Source organism: Camelus bactrianus, chromosome 17 (assembly GCF_048773025.1).
Source record: "Camelus bactrianus isolate YW-2024 breed Bactrian camel chromosome 17, ASM4877302v1, whole genome shotgun sequence".
Lineage (NCBI taxonomy): Eukaryota > Metazoa > Chordata > Mammalia > Artiodactyla > Camelidae > Camelus > Camelus bactrianus.
This window is the reverse complement of record NC_133555.1, coordinates 2,729,715-2,752,462: the sequence shown is the minus strand read 5'-3', so window position 1 is coordinate 2,752,462 and position 22,748 is coordinate 2,729,715. Positions and strand designations below refer to the sequence as shown.

At 53.4% G+C, this 22,748-nt stretch overlaps 1 protein-coding gene and 1 long non-coding RNA gene across 5 annotated transcripts in view; one reads left to right on the top strand and one right to left on the bottom strand.

The window, feature by feature from the left end:
- The window catches only part of LOC105067501 (uncharacterized), a 33,854-nt gene extending 12,394 nt beyond the window's left edge, over window positions 1–21,460 (bottom strand). The window contains exons 1-4 of one of the 4 annotated variants that reach the window (XR_012499810.1): window positions 20,841–21,460; window positions 19,524–19,889; window positions 18,783–19,378; window positions 204–310 (exon numbers count right to left, since the gene is read on the bottom strand). This is a non-coding gene — a long non-coding RNA (uncharacterized LOC105067501). Of the gene's footprint in view, window positions 1–203; window positions 311–3,973; window positions 4,133–8,233; window positions 8,777–11,930; window positions 12,391–18,782; window positions 19,379–19,523; window positions 19,890–20,840 lie in introns of those variants that run through there. The other 3 variants (XR_012499811.1, XR_012499812.1, XR_835167.3) reach the window with 3 other exon arrangements.
- Window positions 20,378–22,748, top strand: part of WNT7A (Wnt family member 7A) — a 59,898-nt gene continuing 57,527 nt past the window's right edge. The window contains exon 1 of the mRNA XM_010953114.3: window positions 20,378–20,739. Coding sequence (XP_010951416.3) covers window positions 20,669–20,739 — 71 coding nt within the window. The 5' untranslated portion in view covers window positions 20,378–20,668. The remainder of the gene's footprint in view (window positions 20,740–22,748) is intronic.

Below are 22,748 nucleotides of genomic sequence, written 5' to 3'. Positions count from 1 at the left end.
TGAATAACTGAACCTCTGTCCCCATTAAACACAGCTCCCCACCCCCTCGCCCAGCCCCTGGCCCCCAACATCCTCCCTTCTGTCTCTGTGAATCTGACTGCTCGAGGGACCTCGGGTCAGTGGAATCACTCAGCACTCGTCCTTTTGTGACTGGCTCATTTCACTTAGAAAGAGAATCATGAGAAGAGAAACGGGAAACTCACCCTCACGCGGGACACAGCTCCAAGCGCGGGCGCCCCCACCTCTCGCCTGCTTCTGCCTACTTCTCGGAGTCCTCGGACAGCTGGTTTCTACTTTGTCCAGATTTTACCTGTAATTAGCAAGAGCAATGGTCACCATGGCAGAACTGGAACTTTCCCACTGCATTTTCATTTCAATTAAAAGATTTTTCATTTTATTTCCAGAATTTTCATATGGATCTAGTAGTGATGAAAGCTTTCCTTCCTAGTAGCTTGGACTTCAAATTAACAAATGTATGTGATAAAGAATATACATTCTCATGAGGAGGGTACAGCTCAGTGGGAGAGTGTGGGCTTAGCATGTACGAGGTCCTGGGTTCAATCCCCATTATCTCCATTAAAATAACTAGTAAATAAATAAATAGACCTAATTACCTTCCCACAAAACAAAATAAAACAAAAGAATACGCGTTCTCTAGTTGTTCACCCTCAAGAGCAAGAAGGAAGCAAATAACAATTCATTCATATAATATTCTCCAGAGTAAGATCAGCTATATTTGAGTGAAAATTTTAAATTTTCAGAACATTCAAATATCAAATTTCTGATGAAATTAAAGAGGAAAGAACCACATATCTCCAAAAGTCCAGATCCTATAATAGAAGCAGGAAAAAATAAAAGAAGTAAATGTGGGGCTTAAAACATGAGCAAAGATGAAAAGACTTTAGAAATCAATGAGATATATACGTATGAGGCAAGTTTCCCATTTCTCTTCTCTCCTGGGTTTTTTTTTTTTAAATCTCAGGAATTGGCCTGGCAGTAGTAATAGAAACCATGTCCACCTGGCCAGAGGGCACAGAAGAGGAGCCTTTGAGGGCCAGAGAGTGTGGGAGGGACTTCCAAAAGGGGTCCTAATGCCATGTATGTCCCTGAACATGTCTCATCCTAACCCCTGAACACATCTGGCTCACACCAAAAACAGCAGGGTCCTTGACCCAATGCACAGAAGCTGAACCAAACAGGCTGACTGTCTTCTCCAGCAAAACAGCATCTCAAGAGGTAGAGACCAGGACTGGGAACATAACATTCACAGAGTCTAAATGTAATTTAAAATTACTCCATATACAACACATCAGAGAAATATGACCAATTTTAAGAGACAGACACAATCAACAGATGACAAACCTATATCATACGGATGTTGAATGTATTAGACATTTGTTATGTCATAAGGTCAGACTTCAAAAATGGATTTCATGAAAAGCACAGAAATAAGTGCAATTCTCTGTTTCAGCACCAGATGTTCGGTAGAGGGGGAAAGACTTCATTTTGTGAATTAGGGCTCAAATTCATGTCCACTGACTGATGGCTGGATAAAGAAGATGTGGTATATTTATACAATGGAACACTACTCAGCCATAAAAAAGAATAAAATAATGCCATTTACAGTGACATGAGTGGACCTGGAGATTGTCACTCTTAGTGAAGTAAGCCAGAAAGAGAAAGAAAAATACCATATGATATCACTTATATGTGGAATCTAAAAAAATGGACACAAATGAACTTATCTATAAAACAGAAACAGACCCACAGACATAGAGAACAAACTTCTGGTTACCAGGGGGGACAGGGGGTGGGAAGGGATAAACTGGGAGTTTGAAAATTGCACCTCTTGGGGAAGTGATGGAAATGTTAGTCATCTTGATTGTGGTGGTGGTTTCATAGGTGTAGACATTTATCAAAATTCATCAAATTGTACATCTGAAATGTGTGTGGTTTACCATATAGGAACCATACCATAGAAAAGGTGTTTTTTAAAAAAAGACTCAATTCAATGCCCTTTCTCTTTATACCTAATGAAGTATTGCTGAATCACCATGTAAATTGAGAGACTCTAAGATGCACTTATACTCCACATTTCAACACTTCTGAATCATGATATACCTAATTTATAATCAATGAAATGACATCGTTTAATTGGGAGGTTTTTTCTTAAGGCTTCGTGGTATATAAAATAATATTATATCTTATAATTTGTAACAATTCTGATTTGATAATTGTAGTGCATGACCCTCATAAAAAATATGTCCTTCTTAACTTGTTGTTTAAAAGAAAACTAAGATACGAAGAAAACAGGGAATGTAAGTTTTACTCTGTTAAATTCCTATTCCATTCAAATGTATGGAATTTTTGTTCTGCTACCTGAATTACTTAATTTAACATGAAAAAAATTACAAACTTTACACTGAAGACATATAGTCTTTTCAGTTTTTATCTTTAGTTTGGTATCATATAATATCAGTTTTTAAAATATGTTTATATGAGTTCCACATTTTCCAAATTAATAAAATAACTAGGTTTGTACTCAGGGTAAATTCAGTGATCACAAGGAGGTTTTATTTCCAACGGTCTTCTCAAACTCTCCTCCTGAACAAGGGTCACATGGCTTTAATTGGCATCTATGAGCTCTGGCATGGTAAGGAACTTACGAACTTTAACACATTCTGATGAATTTAGTACATTAATAAGAGCAATGTAGATTGGTACAGCCACTATGGAGAATAATATGGACAGTCCTCAAAAAATTAAAAACAGAACTACCGTACAATCCAGCAAACGCACTTCTGGGTATTTGCCTGAAGAAAACAAAAACACTAATTTGAAAAGATAATCTGTACCCTCTTGCTCACTGTAGCATTATTTACAGTAGTCAAGATATGGAGAAAATCTAAGCGTCCATCAATGGATGAATGGATACAAAAATGTGGTATATATAGATATATACAATGAAATATTATTCAGCCATAGAAAAGGATGAAATTTTGTCACTTGTGACAACAAGGATTGACTTTGAAAGCATTATGCTAAGTGAAATAAGTCAGACAGAGAATGACAAATACTGTATGATCTCACCTATATGTGGGATCTAAAAAAAACAACAAAACTCAAAAACAAAAAAAACAACACCCAAGACATCAGCTCATAGATACAGAGAACAGATTGGTGATTACCAGAAGCAGGTGAGTGGGGTGGGTCAAAAGGTGCAAACTTCCAGCTAAAAAGTAAATAAACCCAGGGGAGGTAATGTAGAGCATGGTGACGACAGCTGCGATGGTGTGCTGCATATCTAACTCCTGCTAGGAGAACAGATCCTCAAAGTCCTCGTCATGGGAAAGAAAAATTTTTATAACTTTTGGTGACAGACGTTAACTAAACTCATTGTGGTGATCATTTTGCAATATATACAGATAACAGATCATTATGTTGTCCACCTGAAACTAATATGTTACATGCTAATTATGACTCAATAAAAAATAAATGTAAAAATACATTAATAAGTATGAAATCTTTGACGTCCATGAGGTCACTTTACAGCTAAAGGCTTTGTGACGTTACCTCATAAGGTGTCTCTCCTCTGTGCATTCTCTGTGGTTAATGAGGCATCTGAAGGCTCTTAAACACTGATTACATTAATAAGATTAATATACATTAGGAATTTTTACATATTAAATAAGTGATAAGTTATTTTGAAAAGTTTTTCCACATTAATTGCAGTTACAGATGACTCTTCTCTAGGATGAATTCTCTGGTTCCTAACGAGGGTCATTTATAGTTGAAGAAGCCCCGACACTGTTTGCTCCGACAGACTTCTTACAACTGCTGAACAAGAGCTGAGTTACAGCTGAAGGATCTCCCACATTCACCACATTCATGGAGCTTCACGGATTGAAACGGTGTCCCCCCTCCCAAATTTAGAGGGTTTGTAATGGGTTGAATAGTAACCTCCAAAACTCACCCAGAACTTGAAAAGGTCATCCTATGTGGAAATGGAGTCTTTGAAGATGTAACTATTTAAGACAAAGTCATACTCGGACTAGGGTGGGTCCTAACTCCGTCGACTGGGTTCCTTACAAGAAGCGTAGAGGGGACACAGACACGCGCAGGGAAGGAGGGCCTGTGAAGACAGAGACACAGACTGGAGCGACGTGCGGCACTCAGAGAAGGCCAAGGGCACCGGCAGCCACCAGAGCTGGGAGAGGGGCATGGAGGAGATGCTCTCTCTTTGTGTCAGAAGGAACCAACCCTCCCAACACCTATTTTCCCACTTCTGGTTTATCCGCTGAACTGCGAGAGAGTAAGCTGCTGTTTTTTGAAGCCACCCGGTTTGCGGCCATTTGTTAGGGCAACGCTAGAGACCGACTGTGGGGCCTTCCTCTGGGGAATGACGGGGTGTGACACCCTGAGAACGCTTTCCTACAGTCACTCCGGTGTTTATAAGGATTACCCTCTCTACAAATTTGGGGTAGGTAAAGAGTTTTAACCCCTGGCACTGTGGCTTCTCGCGTTCATTAGAATCATAGGAATTCCTTCCAGGATGACTTCTCTGCTCACAGCGAAGTGGTATTTCCTAGCGGTGAAGGCCTCTGACATTTATTTCCCTCACAGGACTCTCGCCACAATTAACCTCTTGCGGTCCTAGGAGGTTTGTTGTAACTCAAGGTGTTCCCACACTGACTGCGTTCCAGAAGTCCTACCCCTGCGTGGCTGGGTTGTTACAGAAGAACTGCCCATGCGCCTGGGGTTCCTAGGAGTTCACGCTGGCAACACGTGCTCACTCTGCTTTGCCTGAACTACATTAGAAATGTCCTCAATAGCACAGCGGTAGTTTTCTTAGAGGAATCAGCTGAGCTCAGATGAAACTGGCTTCCAATTGTACTACATGTGTTTCCTTCCACCACAGTCAATGCTTTGTTGAAAATGAATGGAACTGGTTGAGATCCTCCCTTTTAATAAATAATACAAGTAGCTATTCTTTGTGAATATCCTTACAATTGGCTTAGGTATATCCTTGGCCAGAGGTGTCCTGCTGTGTGTGCGACATTCTGGTTTTGCGGGGAAGTACAAAGCAGACTCCGTGTTAGATCTGTTCCTTCGACTCTAACCCTGTGCGCTGTTGCCCGTGCTTAGTCCTGCTGGTTCCGCACCTCTTGTAAAAGAGTGTCGCCTGGAGCCTGAAATATACAGGAGAGCCCATTTGCAAGGCTCTGACCTTTAAGGGTATAACACTTTCCCATTTATACAAAGATTAAAAAGTTGCAGCACAGAAGACGACATTTGTCTTGTTGGAGGTTTCAGGAACACCATGACCTGACTTACGTGCACAGCTGCAAGGACAAGGGAGTCTGACACCAAAAGTCTGCAACAACCAAACACGCCCCCTCCCCTTTTTAGTATAAGAGGAGCCTGAATTCTGACTTGGGGAAGATGGTTCTCCAGGACACGAGTCCCCCATCTTCTCAGTCTGCAGGCTTTCCAAATAAAGCTGTTACTCCTCGCCCCAGCACCTCGTCTCCTGATTTACTGGCCTGTCGTGCAGCGAGCAGCACAAGTGTGGGTTCAGCAACAGTTTCGTGTCTCATCTTCCAGAATCAGAGGAAGTACCAGTGCAAGTAGTCCCTTCCTTCTCTGGAAAAGTACCTGTCATAAGGCAACTGGCACCGAAATGGACCATTTGGGGAGGAGAACATACGAATTACTCCAGATACGATCTTAGATTATGCAGAAAGTAAGTGGAAAAGAATGAAAGAAAAAATGCACAAGTGAAACCAAGGAGGAGAGAGACATCGGCGGGTGACAGAGTAAGCATCCCCAACATACCTGGCTTCATAAAAGTGATGACAATATTGGCCAAAAAAGGGTCAAAATCAACCCTTTCAGAACTCTTTAAGCTAGCCAAGGCTTGTAACAATTAGGAGAGCGGGACACATGGGCATGGAACGCAGTCAAGCTCGTCACCAAGCCACATGCCCTGGCGCAGGCTTGGCCCACCAGGAGAGAGGAGTGCCCTTTTCTCATTTCCCCAGATGGGCTGCGTGGTCTCACAGCAGTCTCGTTTATCCTGCCCCGACACCACAGCTTTCAAAGCCTTTTCACATGCAGGATCTCACTGAATTCTTACAACCCCCTGAAAGAGGGATCAGAAATACAATTTCACAGATGAAGAGACAAAGCTGAGAGGTGGAAAAAGACAGAACTCTGCAAGAGGCACCACTCCAGGCCCAGCGATGTCACTCAGGCCCGAATTTCTTGGGACAACCCAACAAGACTCTTATCCTGTGACAATCTTTTCTTCGTCTGGAAAAACAAGCTTGATGAATACAACTAAGATTTATTATGTACATTATGCAACCCAGCCAAAATACAAATTTTAAAAGGTAAGGTAAAATAATAACTTTTTATCATCCGAATGTTTTCTCCCGCTCTGTTAGACTGCCTTTGGAGAAAAAACTACCTATACAAGGATGGCAGGCTTCCTCATGAGCTGGCAGCAGATTCTAGGTCAGGGCCACTTTTTGATTTGGGATGAAATTCCATTTTGTGGCCCCTCCAAAGGTAGGGAGGGGCCTTCACACTCACACATTTGAAATGAACGAAATTTCACTGAGAAAGCAGTGCAAGGAATATCTGACTTTTACCTAATAGTGGCGTAAGTGGAAAAGAAACGAGATTGGGGGGGGGCGCGGATTTCTGATTGAATTGTTTCCTGACTTATGAAAAACAGAGCCTGACAAAGAGAAGGGGATGTCCCCAACCTTGGCCAGGTTCCTGAAAGCATCCTCGCAACAAAAGATGCAGGAAGAGGCTGTGAGTGAACCCAGACCTTGAGTCAGCTTCGGAGTACAATTTTGTGGCTTGCTCTCCGAGGGCCAGGTGATGGTACTGAAACGCTGTGGATAGGTAAGTTTCATAAAACTCCCATTTCTGTTTAGATCTAGAAGATCAATCAGACACAAAAGATTCATCGAGAGTTCTGCTAAAAACATATAGGCTGTTTATAAAACAAATTTTAAGGGACTTAGCCAGTTTCCGGGGGGGGGGGGCCCACGATCAGTGGCCACCAGAGAAAGCCTTGAGTACAGTTCTGGTGCCCCCTTGTGTCAATACTGAGCTCAGCACTTCCAAACAGAGAAAAATACACAGAGCAGAGGGATGGGGATGACACACTCTAGGAGGGGTGAGTAGCCAAGTGTCCCGAAAATCTGGGGAGGGAAAGGAGATGAAACTGCAGAGGTGGGCTGAGGCCTTTGTCTCATAGGCACGGATGGGTTTTCCTAAGAGACGTGGTCAGATGCGTGTTTTAGAACAATTCAGCTGTAGGAATAAACACATGGACCGTGGGAAGGGATCAGATGCCTACGGGGACAGCATGTCCAAGCCTATGCTTCTGCCTGAATTTGGGGTCCAGATTCAGGAACGCTAGCCACCTACCAGAATACAAGCAGGGATGATTGGCTTATTTGTTCATGTCTATGTCCCCACTGCCTAGAACAGTGCCTGGTACATAACAATTTCTATTAAGAATTAAAAGGGGTAGTATTTTACTACATAAAGGGCTACATGACAATACTGTCCAAATCCTGATCCCGGACCCCAGCCATCCTCAAAGCTCCTTTCTGAAAACCCCGAGCTCTGGGCTTCACACCAGCAATGAGAACCGAGGCGCACCGAGGTTGCCCCGGCCAGGGCGAGGCCCTCCTCCCCACCTCGGACCCTCACTGCCCAGGCCCCAGGGAGCACCTTCCTGCTTCCTGTGAAAACGCCGGCCTAGCTGCCTGTCACCTGCGTCCCACGCTCACCCTCTCTGGACCCGGCACAGCATGCACCGCGCCACGAGGCGGGAATACGCCCTCTGAACAGCGTGACGGGCAATTACAGCTCCAGAGACGCAGAGCCTTTCAAGTGACATCCCCCAGGACCCCTCCCAGGTTAACTGGACCCGAGCGACCCCATGAGAGTGACACCCAGTCCCACCAGCAAATGCGAAAGGTCTACACCACCCCGTGAGCGGGAAGGCTTAGAGAGGCTGCGCCCCCCGGGCCTTCCGCCCCCCTCCAAGGGCCCTGCTGTGCAAACGGGGAAACTGAGGCCCCCACGGAAGAGGCTCTCCTCTGCCGTTACCTCGGGCCTGGGGAACGAAGCGTCCTGCTTTCCCTGTTTAGCCTGAAAAGGCAGGGTCTAGAGGCCACGTACCACAGGACTTTCAGAGCAGCCTCACCTCTACCCACTCCCGCCTCCTCCACGCGGCGGCACCCACTCAGCCTCCTTGCGGTGGCTCGCTCTGCTCTGCGGGAAGAGCTCGGCTCCGCTCGGCTCCATTCGGCCCCCCTCGGCTCCGCTCGGCCCCTCTCGGCCCCGCTCCGTCCCGCTCGGCCACGCTCGGCTCCACCCGACAGGCTCCATCCACCTGCTCGGCACTACTCGGTCCCACTCGGCTCAGCCCGACAGTCTCCGTTCACATGCTCGGCTGCACTCGGCCTCGCTCGACCCCCGCTTGGCGTCGCTCGGCTCCGCCCTACAGCCTCTTTTGCCCCCTGCTGGGCCCGCTGGGCCCGCTCGGCCCCGCTCGGCCCCGCTCGGCCCCGCTCGGCCCCGCTCGGCCCCGCTCGGCCCCGTCCACCTGCTAGGTTCCACTCAGCCCCGCTCGGCCCACCTGCTCTGCTGCTCTCCACGCATGGAACAATTTCGCTGCGTAAGCTGGCTCCGCGGGGCCCTATGGTCATTGCTGGATCCCGCTCAGCCCTACTCGCTGCCTCTCGGGGTGCGTCCGGCTCAGTTCGGCCCCACTGGCAGCTTCGCCTCCTTCTCCAGTCACCTGAGAAGCTCCCCTGTACTTGGCCACCCCTCACCGACCTGTCGGCTCTGGGGAGCTCATCGCACAGGACGCCGCAGGATTCCCCCGGGTCTCCGTCGTCGCCAAGGCCGCGGGGCTGAGGGCAGGTCTGGGTTATGGACCACTGCGGACTCGGCTTGCGTCCAGGCCCCCGTGTCGTAACCGATGACCTAAGGGCCGGCCTGTCACCTCTGAGTCTCGGTTTCCCCATCTGCAAAATGAAGCTGCTGATACCTGGCTCTCCCGGGGCCAGAGGGAGCGCCGGGAGCCGGTGGGCACGCGTGGCGCGCCGCGGGGGTGCCGGGCACGCGGGAGCCCCGGCCGTCTGACCGTCCGCAGCTGTGTGGCTGCGAGCTCGCTGCTCCGACGCGCCTTGCCGGGTGTCCTCGTAGTAAAGGACTAGCCCCTGCCCTCCAGCCCCAGACATGGCAGAATGAGACCGCACAGGTGTCAGCCCCCACGTTCCCCGTCCTTCAGCAGGCTGGGCTGAAGGACGGATAACCTCTTACAATGGCTTCATCATGACTGAGATTCGTCCGCAGATCTTTAATAGCCTGGAACTCAGCGCCGGGGAGGCAGCGCAACAGATGGGCACTTGAATTGCGAGCGGCAGAAACTAAATTTAAGAATTTAAATGAAAACAGTTGTTGGAAGGATACTGAAGAGAGGGAATTAAGGGTTGCCTGAAGACAGGACTTGGTAAAGCAGGAGCTGGGGTGTCCCAGGTGGTCCCAGTGCCCAAAACCTCTGCACAGTCGCCCCCGGACACTGCTGCTGCACGAAGTCACTCCAGCCCTTTCTTCTGTCTGACTGGGCTGTCAGCGCTCAGGCTCTGTGTCCAGAGGGCGGATCTGATTACTGGGGCGCAGGTGTCAGGGAATTCTTCACACTGGAGTAGATTTTGAAGGGCGAATAGACATTTGCCACAGGGAGAGGGAAGGGCCTTCCGGGTGGGAGCAGCGTGTACAGGGCTTGTCAGTCACAGGGCAGGAATCAGTCCTGGGGCCCTCCCAGAGGTCTGCTTGTCACACCCTGTCACCCAATTCAGTGCTCACAAAATCCTGCAAAATGGATGCTGTTTACTTGGGGGGAGTGATTTTCTTTTCCTTATAAAGCTGTGAAGTGCTTTTATAGAGAATTCAAACTATACAGCAAAAATGGGCGGTTAGGGGATTCACTACCCCTTCTATCCCCCAAATCAGACCCCAAATATCCAGAGTTAATATTAGCAGCAGCATTCTGGATCTCTTTCTAGGCATGTGTATATGGCAGGAGGCAAGGCGAGAAGAAAGGAGGAAGGCTGGGTGCAGGGAAGAAAGAAGGGATTTTTATAAAGTGGGATCACACGCTGTTCACCAGATTTTAAGATAAAACATATGGAACTTAACAAAATAAAAGGAACTTAAATGAAATAAAAGCAGTTGCTAATTTTACCTGTGGTTTCCAGACGGGTGTTACTTCCTACACAACTCCCCCAAGATTATGAAGAACATTAAGATGTTGGGGGGTCATTTATTTTCTTAAATTACATTTGTACTCTTAGCTCAGCTTTTCCCTGCTATGAAGGATGAGAAAAGTAAGTGGGTCACTCTCCTCCATGCCACGCCCAACACTCTGCTGCTGGGCTATTGTTTTTGTAATGCCAAGGTCTATGGTATCTACATTTACTCTGCCACCTCCCTTCCCTTGGATGTTTCATCCTAGTTCTGGGTTTATTTGGAAGCATTACTCACCTCTTGTCCTGTCACCTTGGCTTTTCCCTCTCTGAGTTCCCTGTTTAGATTTGTCTCTTGATGAGCAGAGCCCCATTCAACAAATGTGAGCACAGAGATTTGTTCGAAGACACTTTGCCCGGTGCAGGAGCACGCTTCTCATCTAGATTTGCGTGACTCCAAGACTGCTGTGGGGACAGGAGCTTCTGGTTGGAGGTTGGCATCTGGAGAAGTAGAGAATCACTCTCTCTTCCTGAACCTTCTATGGAGGCCAGACGAGGCTGGACAGGACACAGGGCTAACTCTGACCAAAGGGCAAGAGTCAGGGCTGGGCAGGTTCCCTGGTGCCTCTAACCCAGCCCCAGAGGTCTGAGCAGGGAATTAGAGATACCGGCTGCTGGTCCTCTTGTCCTGGTTTTATCTGGAGCCTGAGGACTGTGGACAATAAGGAAATTCAAAGCATCTGCTTTCCTTTTACTAAAAACCAAACTTCCCAACCAGGGGTCTAAACAATAAAAAGTCTCCTTCACTTGGAGGGAAGGGTGCGAATAAAAAGCCCAGAGGTGGGCAGTCCTGGCTGTGGCAGCTCAGCCGCATCGCAGGAGCTTTCTTGGTCTACTTTCTGCCATCTTTCTCAGGGTGGTGGCCAGAGGTCGGGGAAAGAGGGGGAACCCGGAGGACTAGGAGCCCAGAGACTTCCGCCAGAGTCTCACAGGCTGGAACAGAGGCCTGCAAAGGATGCTGGGAGGTGTAGTTCCTTAAGTCAGAAGACAGAGGCTTCATCTTCATGATAACTAATACATCATCACTTTTTAATCAGCAACAGCAGCAGCTGCACTGATTCACTTACAGGTGTTTGTCTGAAGGGCCAGCTGCAGGCAGGTGCCAGCTGCAGGTCAGGCCCAGAGCTAGCTGCCACGTGTACCGTGGTGACTATAGACGGGGCTCTGTCCTCACATGGGTCCCCTGGGGGTCACTATGTGCCAAGTACCTGATATCCATCACTCACTTCAGTTCTCATAACAGCCCTGGGAAGTGAGCACTGTTACCCCATCTTACAGACAAGTAAACAGAGGCTCTGAAAGGCTAATAATCTATTCAAGGCTCCACAGTTACAAAGCAGAGCCCGAATTCAAACCCACGTTGATGTACTCTGAAGCTCTGGCTCTTTATCATCTTTCCACACCAGTGGTTCCCATCCCTTGCTGCGCCGACCGCCTGGGACCCGCCTCTCAGAAATTCTGACTTAATCGGGTGGAGGTAGAGCCCGGGTGTTGGCACACTTGTGTCACCTTAATTAGTCCCCTCAGCAACTGGAGATGGAATTTTTCTATTTAAAATTGGGGAAAGATCCAGAGAGGTAGACTCACTTGCCCACGGTCACGCAGCAGGTTGGTTCACAGTGGAGCTGAGATGTGTGTCCACTTCGCTTTACCTTCTCCAAATAGCTGTCCTTGGCTCCAGAAAAAGGTGGCTTCCGTAAAGTCGGGGGTGTACTGGCCAACCCCTCCGCCTCAGCCAGCCCGGAAGCCTCTCTGGGAATGTGCGTGCCCGAGAGGCAGGGCAGCACGTGGCAGCTGGGTGATAAAGGGCCGGGCCACGCCAGGATGTGCGGCGGACGCCCAGCCTGCTGAAGGCAGAGGTGTGGCCGGGCCAGGCGGGGACCGGACGTGGGATGCACTTTTTCCCCAGCACAACAGGCTGTGGGTTTCCTCCTCCCCAGCTGAGCCCTGATATGTCAGGCCCAGAATAGGTCACTAGCCCGGGACTGGAGGGCTGGCCGGTGGGCAGGGGCCCAGGGCCAGACCCGGAGGAAGTCACATGGTGGGGGACACAGGCCTGACCTGTGGTGAAGGGAGGGAGATATTTCAGGCCTGAGAGGAAGGGCCCAGCCCACGAGATGAATCACCAGGGACAGATTATCCTGAGGAAGACCTTGGGGGTGGACTTGTGATAAGCACCCTCCTCCCAAGGTGACCAGAGGCCCGCGACAGCTGGCCAGTGGTCAGCGAGGCCACGTGTGGCTGGAGCAGTCTGATGTGTCTAAGAATAGCTCCAGGTGCTTTCCAGAAGCGACTTCTCAGCAGCCTTACACCAGGAGGACGAGCACCTCCATTTTCAAGATGAGAAAACACAGCCGTGGGATAAGTCACCCACTCAAGGCCACCCGGGCAGAGGCGGGACTAGACGTGGAAGCGGCCTCTCTGCTGCCGCCCTGCCCCAGGTGCTCCGGGCCCAGACGTGAGTCTCACAGACCAACCCTCCCGCTCGAGGCTCCTCGCAGCCCACCAGGCCCCGGGCCCACAGCTACTTCCAGAGGAGGCCCTAGACTTGTCCCAGCTCCTCACCGTGCGGGCGGGAAGGATGGAGTCCAGAGGGGTCAGAGGGGATTCTGATGCCACCAAACCCCAAGCCCCCCATCCCACCCCCACACACTCTAGTTACTTAGTGTAAAATGGCCTTGTAACGACCTTAACCCCAAGCTCAGCGGAAAATCCCATCCACCTGATGGCCCATCTCTGGACTCACAAACCACAGGACTGCACGGTCTCAACAGCACAGTGTTTCTGGAACCTGAGAAGGCTGCCTGTGCCCCTTCCCCTGCACCAAATGGTGGTTGGACCAACTTTTATTACAGGCATACCTCGTTTGACTATGCTTTGCAGATAGAAGGGTCTGTTTGTTTTACAAATTGAAGGTCTGTGGCAACCCTGCCTGGAGCAAATCTATCGGTGCCATTTCTCCAACAGCATTTGCTCACTCTGGGTCTCTGGGTCACATGGTGGTAATACTCAAAATATTTCACCCTTTTCATCGTTATTTTATCTGTAAAGCTGATCTCTGATCAGTGATCTCTGATGTTACTGTTGGATAAAGATCACGACTCACTCAAGGCTCGGATGATGGTTCGCATTTTTCAGTAATGAAGTATTTTTAAGTTAAGGCATGTACTTTTTTTAGACATAATGCTATCGCATACTTAACGGACTACAGATAGTGCAAACACTGCGAAACCAAAAAATTCGTGTAACTCGCTTTATGGCGATAGTCACTTTGTTGACTGGATAATCACTGGTCTGGAACCGAACCCGCAATCACCCAGAGGCCTGCCTGTGTTCCACTGCGCAAATAGGTACTATCCTAAAATTACGTATAGGCTCTTGTCAAACCAGCAAGTTCTAGATGAAATACAGACAACTACAATCAACACTACGAAAGCTAGCTTTTAATTAACGATGCTGACAGTGTGACAGAGGAGGTCGCTGTGGTGCGGCCACATGGCAGCTGGCAGCCGGACCGAGACGGCCCCACTAGCATGCGGGACCTCTCAGTTCTACGCTCGGTGCCGTGGGCTTCCTGTGTCGTGGGGTGAATCGCTCGCCCACCTCTTCCCTCAGTCCCACCTCCTCCTGCTCTTCCTTCACAGTGCAGGAGCTTCCATGCACTATCTGCAGGTCGTCGACCTCTGCTTTCTTCTCGTGAGCCTCAAAATCAAGAAAGCGGTCTCCTTGGGCAACCCCATGACCCTAAACACAGAGACAAACTCAGGCGGGGCAGTCAGCGGAAGGCGGCCCTAGGTCAGAAGGTTGTCATCCTGATAGTCCAAAGTAGATGGACATTAGATTCATGTTGAAATGAAACAAGGCAATTTTAAAAGTCTCACTCTTGGAGCCTTGAGCATGTCTCTGGAAAGCTAAGGGTTTGCAGAAGCCGCCTCTGGGGAGACACAGACTTCGGGCAGCTAGGCCTGGCCCTGTCTCTGAGCTGGTGAACTTGGGCCGGAGAGGGCGGGGCCCTGCTCTTTCCTTCCCTGACCCCTCTAACCACCATCAGGTGCTTTCCCGCTGGTTTGATGAGGAACCATGTCCCAGCCAAGTTGTCCTCAAATGCCACAGGCTCCCCTGAAGTGAAGTGAGCTGCCCTCCCTGAGAGAGGTCTGAGCACAGCAATCACCACTCAGTGGGTGGGCACTGGCTGCGGCCTGGGGGCACTGGGGCTCCCCAAAGACCTCAGTCCAACGAAACCAGACTTGGCCGGCGCCTGCGGGGCTGGTTGTAAGCAGAGACATGGTGCCCACCTCCTGCAGGAAGTCCAGGACAGGGACCTGGGCATCTTTTATTGTAACCATGTCATTCTGATGCACGCGGGAGTTTGAGAAGCAGTGACCTAGATGGCCTTGGAGATTCCTAAGGGGCCTAAAGGGCTGGATCCCAATACTCGTGCTGTCACCGAAATCGTCATCATCTTCATCCTTGTCATCATCAAGTAGCTGTCATACGCTGAGAGCATGACAGACGCCAAACGCTCTGCTACATGCTTCACACATACGAGTACATGGCAACCGTGAGGTAGCAGGATTATCACCAGCCCAGTTTACAGACGAGGAAACTGAGGCTGGGGGAGCTAAGTCATTTTCCTAAGATCACACAGCGGGTGGCTGAGCCAGGCCTCGAGGCGGGGCCCGCCGCCCCAGCCCCCGCAGCAGCACTCCCATCCGACTCTGCTCCCAGCCGGCCATGTGTCTCGGGAGCCTCTCGGACCTGCTTTGGGATTGTCTCCTCTTCTATGGAATGGACAGTCTCTTTGCCCGCATCGTGCTCCGTGATCTCCACCCCAAATCTGCAAGCAGGCCTCTTGGGTTTGTGGCCTAGCTGGGCTGTCAGTGGGACTTCAGCAGCAGGAAGAGTGAGGCGCTGCTTTTCCAGCCCCGACGCCCACGGTCCAGCTCCTCCCGGCCAAGATGCTTCTGCCCGGTGCAGGCCCCCTGCGTTCAGCACTGAATCGCCCGCTGGAGCAGGCGAAGCTCCCGTGCAGCAGCGGGAGGACTGGGATGACAGCAGTGGGGAGACCCCCATTCCTGGCAGGGCTGGGGAGGGGTGGTGGGGAGACAGAAAGGGAGTGGATAGTCAGGTTTATGGAGCACTCACTGTGGGCCAGGCCCTCAGCTAGGTGCTGGGCAAGGGACTTCACCTCTCTGCAGCTCAGCTTTCTCTTCTGGAAAGTGAAGGTGTTATGAGGAATAAATGAGACTCTTTCATTATTAATTCTCCAGTGGTCATCCACTCAGGGCTGACCACGTGCTGGCCATCGTTCTTGGAAATGCAACAGTGAAGTGACAAATATGTCTGCTTCACAGGGCCAGCAGTGCAGGGTAAACCAGACAACAGTCAGTCAGCAAGTACATATGCCATGTAAAGCTGGGGGGTGGGCGGCAGTGAATGGAAGGGAAATAAAGCCAGGGTAGGAGGTGTCTGGAAAGCGCCGTGAGGGGCAGGATGGATGCTCAGGGACGAGTCGGATGGAGTAAGGGACCACTGAGGACACTGCCTGGGAGAAGAGTGTTTCCAAGGAGCGAAAACACAGAAAGGGGTCCACCCGGAGCCCGGGGCACAGCAGGTGCTCGGGTGGTCGTACATCCTTGCCTCGCTCTGAGGGAGGGGCCAGCCCCGAATCCTCCCAGAGGGACCGTCTCTATTGCTGCGGCTCCCCAGCTGTGCGAGTGTGGCCTGCAGGCCCCCTTCTCATCCCACAGGCGTGCGTCCTGGGAGAGAGGACCTGGAGATGAGCGGCCCCGAGGCAGGAGAAGGGGGAGGAAGAGCTTCTGTGGGAGGGGTCTACCACCCGCCGGCCTGGCCCCTGGGAGACCACCATGCCAGTCCTGAGTGGGCAGGTTCTGGGCGGCCACAAAGTCACAGAGGCACACTCACTCGTGAAAACCCATGTGGGAAGGCATCCAGAAGGAGGGGATGCCATTGACTTCCTCGAAGCTGCACAGAGCAGTGACAAAGGGGAATGTCATTCTCTTGACTCCCACACCCCACATCCCTGTGTTCCTTCTGCTAAAAGACCCCCACATTCCGCACAGGCTGCCCAGCAGTGAGTCGCTGGGAGCTGCCTCCGGTCTTTCCATACTCCTGTCTGCTCCCAGTTTTTCAGTGATAAAAGCTTTCCCTCTGGTTTGTGTTGCTGATTTTTTTTTAAGTGCACCTAAAGGCAGAGGCTGTCTTAAACACGGATGTCCTTCCCTGATCAGGGGAGGCACGGAGTGGTGGCTGCAGCCTCCTCATTAATTAGCGTTCCAGATGTGTCTGCAGCCCTCCCTGTGCTCCAGGCAGCCTTCTAATTCTAAGCACTAGCATCTCAAACCTTACAACCACCCTACCGAGGTAGAATTGGTTACCACTCCCAGTTCACAGGTGAAGCAAGAAGCGATGGAAGTACCTTCCCCGAGACCACAGAGATAGACGTGGAGCCAGCATCTGACCCCTCCAGAGCCCACGCTTAGAGCAGAGTCGGCTGCCAGCCAACCAAAATCGTGTTAACTTCCATCAATGCAGCCCTTGGGAGCTAAGCAGCCTCTCTCTGCCTCCAGCAGGGGGCGCCCCGGGCCCTGCCGCACGCTGGGTGTGGGACACCTGCTGAACCCAGGTGCCCTCTCCTCCCTTGATCAAAGCAGAGGGAGACAATCTGAGAGAGAAATGCTGGTTAGCACTGCTCTGCCCAAGAAGAACTTCCTGCAGTGGGTCCCACGGAGCACAAAACTGTTACTCACACCTGGTTCCAGGTCTTGGAATGAATCAGATACAGCTACCCCTTGGGGATCAAATTTTTTAAAAAGAAAACAGTCCTGACTCATGCAGCTGTTAAGGGGCAGGGCTGGGACTCAGGGTCAGGCTTATTTGATCCCAAAGTCTACGGTCTTCTGTCAGGCCGCAGTCCTCAGCTGATGTGAGCCCTGTGCCTGGTGCTGGGGACACGGCGATGGGGAGACAGCATCCTGACATGGAGCTCATGGAGGTGGGAGAGACAGGAGCCCAGACAGCATGTGGGTGGGAAGGGCTCTGCCAGGGCAGCCCTGGGGCATGGAGCACAAGGGAAGAAGTGTATTAAAATCTGCTCCCCTCAAAGGAGGGGGTCACGCCTGCTTGGCCCCACACCCAGCACAGGGCCTGGCGCAAGGCAAGGCAACCTTCAAGGCACATGTGATGAATGAATAAATGAGGAGTGACCAAGTGCCCAGGACAGAGGTTAACCAAGGAAGGCTTTTCAGATGCACTCATGCTGGGTGGGCCTTGAAGGACAAGTTGGGAGTTGCGGGTGGAGAAGGGGTGATGGCATTCCGGGCAGGGACAAAGGAATAACAGGTGAGGAGCAGTTCCGCAGCTTTACTTTTAATCACAAGCCACGGTATATAAACCACTCACACACACTACACTCCTTTGGAGCTTTATCATGTACAGTGTTCTTTTCTGGTCAATTTCCGTTTGGGAAATGTTCATGGCAACCCTAATCTGTTGTGATACAGGCTCAGGGGATTCGGGGAAACATGGAGGCTGGGAGGCAGTTTGGAGCCAGACTGTAAGGAGCTTCGGAGGCCGGGGAGATATGCCGGCACCCTTCTCAGTCCTCGCCTGCCCGGCAAGTTCTGACCTTGCAAGCTCCTCGCTCCTTCAGCTCTTGCAGTAAATTCCAGCCCCTCCAGCCAGTTGTGGTCCGTTGCCTCCAGCTGCTCCTGTTCCCAGCTGCTTCTTTAAGTCGTGCTAAGGCCCTGGGGCTCTCCTTGACCAGCCCCTTGGCTTCCCATTCCCGCCTTGACTGGAACGACTGCCCACTCCTAGTTGTGGCGACCCCAGTCCCCCTCCCTCCTAAGTGCCCAAAGCACACATTCACCTGCCCCTTCAGTGACCTCCAGACAATTAAACTCAGCACCTCTAAAACCAAGTTCATCTGCCTCACAGCACCTCCTCCCTGGCCCATCTCTGCCACACTGTCCCATCCCTGGGCCTCCTCATTCCATCCACTCTGCCTTCAGACCAGCTCTCAAGTCCATCCACGTCTCTCCCTGATCCTTGTCCAGGCTGAGCCTCTTCTCTCTCGATGACTGTTGAGACCTCCTGCCCCCTCTTTTGGTCCCCATAACAGCTGCCACAAGCCTTCTGAAACACAAATCCGATGGTGTCACCCCCCACACGTCTGCCACTTCCAGCACTGGCCTCAACTGGGACCATGGGCTGGAAAGCCCACCATGGCCTCTCAATACGCCTGAGCTTCCTTGCAGATGGCAGCCCACAGCCTCCTCCCCCGGTGGTTCAGGGCTGCAGAGGAGTGTTCCAGATGACAAGAGGGAAGGGGTGTCACTTCTGTCAAAGCCCTCACAAGCCCACCTGGATTCAAGCAGGGGGACACAGAGAACCCACCTCTCACTGAGAGGCCATACTCACCAAAACCCCCCGTGTCTGGTCCCCGGGCCACGGGGCAGTCTCCCCTCTGGTCTGGGCCGCTTTGCCCAGTCCTCTCCATCAGCCTAGTGGACTTGCCACAGGGCAGCTTTCAAGCACACGAATCAGATGAGTCTCCCTTCTACGCATCCTTCCAGTGTCTTCCTGCCAGGCTTCCCACTGAAAGCCAGGCTCCCCAAGGTGCCCAGTAGGCTCTGTGGGATCGGCACACCCCCACCTCCTCCCTCCTGCCCTGCTGGCCTTCTTTCTCCTTCTCCAGCACAGCCCTTGTCCCCTCCTGGCGCACACACCCACCCGACTTCGGCGCTGCTGCCCGCCTTCCTGCAGGGCGGGCCCTCAGCTCCGTGTCCTGTAGGTCTCAGCTGGGGCGCCACCTCTCAGATCTGGAGTCAGCCCTCCAGCACCCAGCGCTGTCTCTCCCACCACCCCGTGTTACCATCCTCACTGGCACCTGTGACGTCTGCAGTTACGTATTTGTTGATCTCTGGTCTGCCTCCCTCACCAGCTCCAGAGAGAAGGGTATTGTCTTTGTTCCTTACCGCATCTGCGGTGCCCACCGTGGTGCCTGGCACAGACATCTGTAGAATGGGAATGAACGCATGGATCGTGGCTTTCAGGGATCGTGTGTGATTTAGAAAAGCAATTAAGAAAGACAGGCAGGTGTGGGGAGGGGCTTTCACTAGAGTCAGGTGGGCCTTGTATCCAATTGGCCCTGCCACTCACCAGCTGGTGACTTTGGGAAAACACCTTCGCGTCCGTGAGCCTCAATTCCTTCACCTGAAACTTGAGTCCAACAGCCCCTCGCTCCCGGGACTGGGGAGTATCACAGGAAGGGATCAGGACGGCTGGTCAGCCCGGACGCTGTCCCTGGGAGCGAGGCCAAGCTGCACCGCCGGCCGCGCCCGCCAGGTGTCGCCGCGAGCGCGCGCTGAGCAGCAGCTGCGCCCGGAGCCCTCCGGCGGCTCGGGCGCCCCACGTCTTGGTTGCATGCGGGGCATCCAGGCCTCAGCCCGACTTCGACTGTCTTCTAGGAGCGCGATTCAAGAGGAGGCTGTCCCACCTGGGCACCCACCTGCCGCCCCGCCTCGACTAGACGGGGGTGGGGAGGAATACGCTGAGCCAATTATCCCCGTTCCGCCAGTAGCCGTGCGGAAGGGGGCGCTCTCCCCTGACGCTGGGCTGGAAGCCGCGAGAGGGGAACCCGAGTGCGCCTAACAGCCCCCAGCTGGGTGCTTTCGGCCAGGTGGCGGGGACGGGGAGGCAGGCCAGGGCGCGAGAGTTCTCGGCCGAGTCCTGATTTCCCTCCAACCCGAGGACAGTCCCTGGGCGTCCGCTCGTCCCGCAACTTATGAGTTAGCGCGGGGTGGGGGTCGTGAGGACTCCCACCGCCCCCCACCCCGGCTTGGCGCCTCTAAGCCGGGAGGGGGCGCCGCGGGAACGCGTGGGGCAAGCATGAGCGCGCTTGGAGCAGGCGGCCCTGTCCCGCGGGCGCGGGGGCGCGGGGCGGGCGCTCCGGGGAGGCGGGCGGGGGAAGGGGGCGGGGGAGGGACGGCAGAAAGGAGGGAGGGGCGGGGGCGGGCGGCTGCAGCGCCCCCGCACTCTCCGCGCCTCGCACACTTGCACCGGCCGCTCGTGCGCAGCCCGGCGTTGCCCCGCGCCGCGCGCTCGCTCCTCCCTCCCTCCTCCCGCTCCGTGGCTCCCGCGCTCCCGGCGAGGCTCAGGCGCCGAGCGCGCGGACGGGCGCACGACAGACGGCCCCGGGAAGCCTCGGCCCGTGCCTCCCGGGCGGGCTATGTTGATTGCCCCGCCAGGGCCGGCCCGCGGGATCAGCACAGCCCGGCCCGCGGCCCCGGCGGCCAGCGGGGACTATGAACCGGAAAGCGCGGCGCTGCCTGGGCCACCTCTTTCTCAGCCTGGGCATGGTCTACCTCCGGATCGGGTAAGGGCCGCTCACACCCCCTGCACGCGCGTCCCGACAAACTTGGCGTAGCCCGGGGAGCGGTTGCGCCGCGCGCGAGCCGCCGCCGGCCACCAACTTACTTGGCTTCTCGGAGAGGCGGGGTGGGCGCGGTGCGGGAGCGGTGGGCGCACAAAGGTCCCCCTCAGGCGGGAGCCCCAGGGGCGGGTGCTGCTCCAGAGACAGGGGCAGGGGGACCGGCCATCCCGAGAACGCCTAAGGCTGGAAACCCCCAGAACCGGGGCCAGCCAGCAGGTACGCTTCGGCTTGGGGGACTCTGAAGAGGACTAGCCGCTGCAAAGGGCTAGCCTCTCACCAGGGACCCTTCAGACCAGGGCATGGGAACAGCAAGTCCAGCAGAAACACCCAGCCAGGACCACAGCCGCTCCCAGGGAGCTCAGCCCCCGGAGCGGGAGAGGAACTCTGTACACAGAGGCGCGGGCACGGCCGCTCCTAGTACAGGGCAGTCCCCGGCTGGTAGGCGGGGCCGTCCGTGAACAGGGAACAGGTACCCGCTGCTCAGAGCCTTGCCACCACCCGATGTCCAAGGGCCCTCAGACTCCCAGAGCCCTATCCCAGGCCAAGGGGACAGCGCCAACCATCCTAACATGCACACAAAGGTAGGACAGGAGATGGCCCGAGACATCTAGGGAGACAAGCTCGCAGAGCTAGCGCCAGAGAGAGGCGGGACACCCCGCCCCCTAAAACTGGGCACCCGAGGCGGCCGGCGGGCCCGCGGAGCAGCCCTTGCCGCCTCACCCCAGCATTTCTAGGAGGTGGGGCCGGGGCGGCGCTCTGGCTGGAAGGTGGGAGGGGGCGACTCGGGACGCGTCTTGGAGCTGCATTTGCACGGTCACCCTTTGTACTTCGGAGATAATGCGCGTGGAGCCCAGAGGGGTGGGGGAGGGGGCTGTGGGGATGGATAGAGGTTCTGACGCTCGCGGGCCACCTTGGCAGGTTTCACGCAAGCTACTCCCCCAGCTCTGCTCCGCTTGGGGAGCAGCGGCCAGGGTGCGTGTGGTGGGTCCTTTGTGTTTTGTCACTCCCAGTCCCCGCTTCGCCACCCCGCGGCTCTGGAGCGGGGATTTCGCAAGTTGACCGGCCGGCCGGGCGGCAAGCAGGTGCGCGCAGAGCTGACGAGGCGGCTGCCAGCCCTGACCGCGGGCCGAGAGGCGGCTGCGGGGTCGCCCGCTGCCTGCCTGCCGGTGTGTTTTAAGTGTTATTGATTCGCCCGCGTCTGGGTGGTTTTTCTTTTTTTCCCCTGCTTTAATCTTCATCTTGGCCCGCGCCCTGCCGCCCCGCGCGCATCCAGCATCCAGGAAGCCGGTGGGGCTGATTGGCGCAGGCCGCGTGCGGCTTTATCTCCTTTTTAATTAGAAACGGGGCGGAGGGACCCGGGAGCCGAGAGAGAAAGGGAAAACAACAGAAAATAACCTCCCCTGGCCGCCCCGCCCGCCCGACCTCCCGCCGGCGCCGAGACCTCACAGTCCCCGCAGGGGCCCGGCTGCCCGGAGGGAGGGAGGGAGGGAGGGTGGGAGGGAGGCACCGAGGGCGCCCGGCCTTCCGCCCCGCGGCCGCCCTTTGGGGCGGGGAGAGGGCCAGGTCGGGAGGAGTTGCAGAGTGGTTTGGGGCCAAGCCTGCTGCTCTCTGCACCTCGGGTTATCCATCTTTAAAATGGGCATGAGAGGTAAAGTCCCATGGTTCTGGAGAGGCCTTCCAGTTCCCCCTACTGATGGCAGGGCTTCGGGGGTTATATTTATTTTATTTAGGTAGTTCAGGTGACGAGCACCAGCCTCTTGTAACAGTCAGATCCAGTAATAGTAACTGTTACAGCAGCTCATTTCTTGAGTAGTTACTGTCACTTTCTGAACTCTTCCTGTGTTTTAACCCACTTAATTTTTCGACAGCCCTAGGAAGTGAGATCTAATTAACATCTTCCTTTTAGTGATGGGAACACTGAAGCACAGAGAGGGGGTGTGACTTGCCCAGGG